The sequence below is a fragment of the Hibiscus syriacus genome, unplaced genomic scaffold (genome assembly GCF_006381635.1).
Source record: "Hibiscus syriacus cultivar Baekdansim isolate YM2019G1 unplaced genomic scaffold, ASM638163v2 tig00111095_pilon, whole genome shotgun sequence".
In the NCBI taxonomy this organism is placed as follows: Eukaryota; Viridiplantae; Streptophyta; class Magnoliopsida; order Malvales; family Malvaceae; genus Hibiscus; species Hibiscus syriacus.
Genome location: NW_024062980.1, coordinates 847,223 through 852,109, shown reverse-complemented (window position 1 = coordinate 852,109; position 4,887 = coordinate 847,223). Strand labels below are relative to the sequence as shown.

Below are 4,887 nucleotides of genomic sequence, written 5' to 3'. Positions count from 1 at the left end.
TGTATGTATCTGTTCAGCCATTGGTAACAGCCTTCAGATCAGTTAAATTTGAGCAGACATCGCCGCAGAGCATGTTTTACACCGGTCTTAGTCCCAGTGGCAGTGGTGGTACTGGCCATATAGACGAGGGTGATCATGGTGGTGGTGATGATGATCAAAGTGATGATGATGCCCCCCAATATATATTGATTCGTAGAAATCCTCATTTTTATGCCCGACCCACTCTCCATCAATCCCACAATGTTTCTCAAAAGGCATCCTCTTCTGATGGCATCCTCTACTTAAGGTATCAAACCCAAAGATGGCACACCTCCACTCGTTCCCTCAAACTTTCTGCGTTTTTTCATTGTACTACTTTTGTTTGGAACAATTTTCAACACGATTATTACACCGCTTAAAATGTCTCGTATGTGTAGATACTAGCCATGTCTATCAAGTCATTTTAGCTTATCCTGTATGCATAAAACTAAGCATTGAATCCATTTTGAACGCGATTTTGTATCTTCTTATTATTGCACAAAACAAGCTTTGGTACCATTTTCAACACGATTTTTAACCTGCATACAATATCTCGTATGTCTTTATATTAGCATCAACTAAAAGATAAATTCCAATACTACCTGAAAAATCTTATAAGTTATAAAAATTTCGAGATTAAATACCCAAACATGCCTTCCCGATCATGCCTATAAGCACTTTTGGTTTACTGGAAAAACTAAATACCCGAGCTATATTGAATACTTTTCGCGATAAATTTTTAGGATGATTCAATATCTCGTGGACTTCGCGCTCTGGAAAACGCAAGGTATTAAATAATTATATTAAATTGGGTAATCTGAAAAGTGCATGGTACCTCGCGTCTTGTGGAATGCGAGACATGTTCACGCGCTGGGTAGGATGCGAGTTAGTCCTACGCTTGCACTTTGGGGTATTATTCTTCAAAAAAAAATTAATAAGGATTTTTAATATAATAACGCCATTGCAATCACGGGCACTCTAAGGGGTGGGGACACTTAAATGAATTTCACTTTAAAATAAAACATTTCAATATAATCCTATGGATTTCGAAATTTTTTTTACCATTCTAAGAAACTTGCTTATTACATTGTCTATGTTCTCACTTGAGGGGTATGTGACACCAAAAGAGTACAGCCTATTTCTCGGACTTTGGAATTATTTTTCATTGTGTAAAAGGAGTACTCCTTTCAACTACTCTTTAATGTATTAGTTTAATGCATTTATTTTCAAAAACCAACTCATATATGGTCCACCCATAAATGTTAAAATTGTAGGGTATGTATAATAATAATATAATGAATAAATGGAGATTTAAGGAGGAAGCTCAGCCTTACTTTCTACTTCACTTGGTCCATTAAAACACGGTACCTTTGCTCATATCCGACTTTAAAGTAGGTAAAGAAGAGAAATGGTATCTTCATTATAGCACATTACTTTATTGAGTTCATCGATTATTAAAAGTTATAAAATGATCTTTTGATTACATAGTACTCTTTTATTGAGACTTTCGATAATTAAAAGTTATAAAATGATCACTGAACTATTTAAATGTTTCAAACTTATCGTTTATCGTAAAAAAGTAATAGTCGTTTGAGCTAGACGTTAACCTGTTGACAAAGATAGGATAAAATCACATTTTAATGATGTCTACTAGATTGACGTTGCTTTCAAGCACTGGCTCGACGACATAATGTTTCAAACACTGACTCGATTACATAATGTAAATGAAGAGCCGATCCACAAAATACAACTTAAACAGTTATATGATCAAATTTTATCATATCACAACTAGTAGATTAACGTCTATCTCAGATGACCGTCATTTTTTAATGGAAAATGACGAGTTTGAAACATATGAATAGTTGAGTGACTATTTTATAACTTTTAATAATTAGAAACTCAAAAAAATAATATATTTTAGTCAAAAGACCGTTTTATAATATTTAATAATCAAAGTACTTAACAAATTTTCACCATGTTGACGCACCAATTTTATACTTTACCCTTTAAAGTAATGTTAGGCAAAGAATTTTTTTTATAAAATTAATGATTAAAATAGTGGGTGGGTGGGCCGGTGGCTGGAGGAGGGTGGTATTGTCCATATAAGAAGAGCTTCATTGCGTATGGGAAGACTCACAATCTCCAAAGAAGAACAAGAGAAAAACAAGTGGTTAACAAGATGGATATGGCAACTGAGGCACCCAAAGCTCCATTGACTCGTGAAAGACGGATTAGATCGGACCTCGAGGAAAAGCTAAACAAACCCTGTAAAGTTTCTTCTTTCTTTTTTCCCTTGTGTTTTCATTTAGCCTAGTTCAAAACTCAATATTGGTGTTTTAAGCTTTGTTTATGGTAGTTCTCCAGCCTAATTTAAAGTTAATTTACAATGATTTTAATCTAAAATATTATCATGTTAAACTTAAAAAATTATATAATTTATAATATTTTCGATCACAACAAAAATTGTTATATTACAACTGTTTTAGAATTTATAATAAAAAATTATACAATACGTAATAATTTTGGTTATAAATTAAAATATTATGTAGAATTTAATATTTCCGGTTTTAATGTAAAATAATACCCTGTCAAACATAAAAGATTAGAGTTTTGGTAATTTTTTTCGATTAAAACCGATTTATCCTGATGTATTTTAGCCCCATCCTTTATCTGAGTAACATATCTATAAACTCTGGGATCAGATTTGGGAAGGGCATCGGCAGCTGTGGACGTGGATCACCCACAAGGAACAGTAGGACGTGACAGTAAAGGATTGAGTGTTCTTCAGCAACATGCTTCCTATTTTGATCAGAACAAAGATGGAATCGTTTATCCCTGGGAAACTTACAGAGGTTTTTTTCCCTCTGACTACAAATTTTATTTTTATTTTTATGTTGTAAACTTATTAGCAAGATTTATGTAAAAACCTGCAGGTTTGAGAAACCTTGGCCTCAGTTTCATTGAAAGCGTTTTTGCTGGAATCATCATCAACATAGGATTGAGTTATTCCACACTCGAAGTAAGTTAACTTGTATTCCTTCATGGAAAATGAATATATATACACACACACATATGACATAGTTGTTAAAATTTCACATATTTGATAGGGATGGCTACCAGAACTGTTTTTTCCCATATATATCGACAGAATCCACAAATGCAAGCATGGCAGTGATTCTGCAACGTATGACACTGAAGGAAGGTAATTGTCACATAACCTTTGAATCATTAAACACAAAGAAAAACAAATATTTTTGACCCTTTTTATGTTACAAATGGTATTTGCAGGTTCATGCCAATGAATTTTGAGAGCATCTTCAGCAAGTATGCTCGAACTGTGCCTGACAAATTATCATTCAACGAAGTGTGGCACATGACTGAGGCGAATCGGAACCAATACGACTTCCTTGGCTGGTATTCTCGAAGACCCTTTTCTTTCGATTTCGTGTTTCCGATTCGATAAATGCTTAAATGTCCTCTGAGATTTTTTCTACTGTTTGCAGGATAATATCAAAGGGCGAATGGTTGCTTTTGTACCGAATTGCAAAGGACTCACAAGGTTATCTGGCAAAAGAAGCTGTAAGGGGATGCTTTGATGGGAGTTTGTTTGATTATATTGCCAATATGAATAAGGCCAAAAGGAATTAAGGTCCACTCATTGGAGCACTGCATGTTGTTTGAAATGTTGTGTTTGAACTAAAGTTGTCCAATATATTTGAACTACGGTTTCATCCTTTTCAACAATAACTGGGCTGAATTATTATGTTTAATTGTCTTGAGATTTCACAATTTCGATCCCGATTCTGATAAAATGTTTGTCTCATATAAACAATTCGTATGTTTATCATAATAAAAATAATAGTAAAATAGACAAACGCAAAAAAATTCAGGAGGGGCGAATTTAATTGAGGGATGAAAACAGATTTTTAATTGAAAAAATATAGAAAAATTTAAAATATATGATGATTTTAGATATAAGGACCGACTAGATCCATCCAATTACTCATTACTTACCGAAGTATGATGTTGATTCTATTTTAACTATCAAGTTAACAATCTCAATGACTTAGTAGCCAATGTTTCAAATTAATGTTAAATTAAATTAGTCATCCCCATTAAAAAAAGTGAATTGTAATGTGTTCTTTGTACTCCGCATAATAATACACTTAGTTTTTAATATTTACATATTTTTATTCTTTTGATTCTAATTTTTAAATAAATCAATAGATTTAACTCTTTACATTTATAAAGTACATCAAATTGGTTTCAATCCAAATAAACATAGGCTTGATATAAAATTAAGTGTCCAAACTATACAAATTTTTCTTATTCAAGTATTTAAATTATTTTTCGATTAATCCATATGAATCGCTATCATTTTAGGTGCACAGACTGCAATAACTAGGTGTGTTTAATGAGTTGAGCAGTTTGAACTCGACTCGGTCAAAATTCGATAAAAGCTCGACTCGAGACTTTAACGAGTTGAGTCAAGAAAAGTCAAACTCAACTTGATAAGTTCGCGAGTAGCTTATTAAATTTTTTTATAATCTTTTACTAGTTATCTTAAAAAATTATTTCATTAAAAATTACTAATTTACTAATAGGTGATAAATGACTAATCTTTAATTTTTTTAATAAAAATACTAAATTATTAATTAATAATTATTATTTTACTACACCAAAAAATTAAACCATAATTATTATTTTAATGTGTTTGTGGATTTTTATTTTGGAGTAGACTTGAATATGTTTCACACACTCTTTTGATAATTTTTTGTTAAATTTATCAATTTACGTTTATATTAAACTTTATATAGTATTAGTAGATTTTACCTATAATTAAAAAATAAGATAAAAATTTTGGTGAGC

General features: G+C 31.7%; 1 protein-coding gene across 1 annotated transcript; it reads left to right on the top strand.

Moving 5' to 3' along the window:
* Window positions 1–2,138: 2,138 nt before the first annotated feature.
* Window positions 2,139–3,800, top strand: LOC120152639 (probable peroxygenase 3). Its single transcript, XM_039164829.1, has 6 exons — window positions 2,139–2,285; window positions 2,721–2,870; window positions 2,952–3,037; window positions 3,126–3,220; window positions 3,307–3,432; window positions 3,522–3,800. Exons 1-6 carry the CDS (start codon window positions 2,198–2,200, stop codon window positions 3,664–3,666), a joined length of 690 nt encoding a protein of 229 aa, XP_039020760.1. The 5' UTR covers window positions 2,139–2,197; the 3' UTR covers window positions 3,667–3,800.
* The last annotated feature ends 1,087 nt before the right edge of the window (window positions 3,801–4,887 follow it).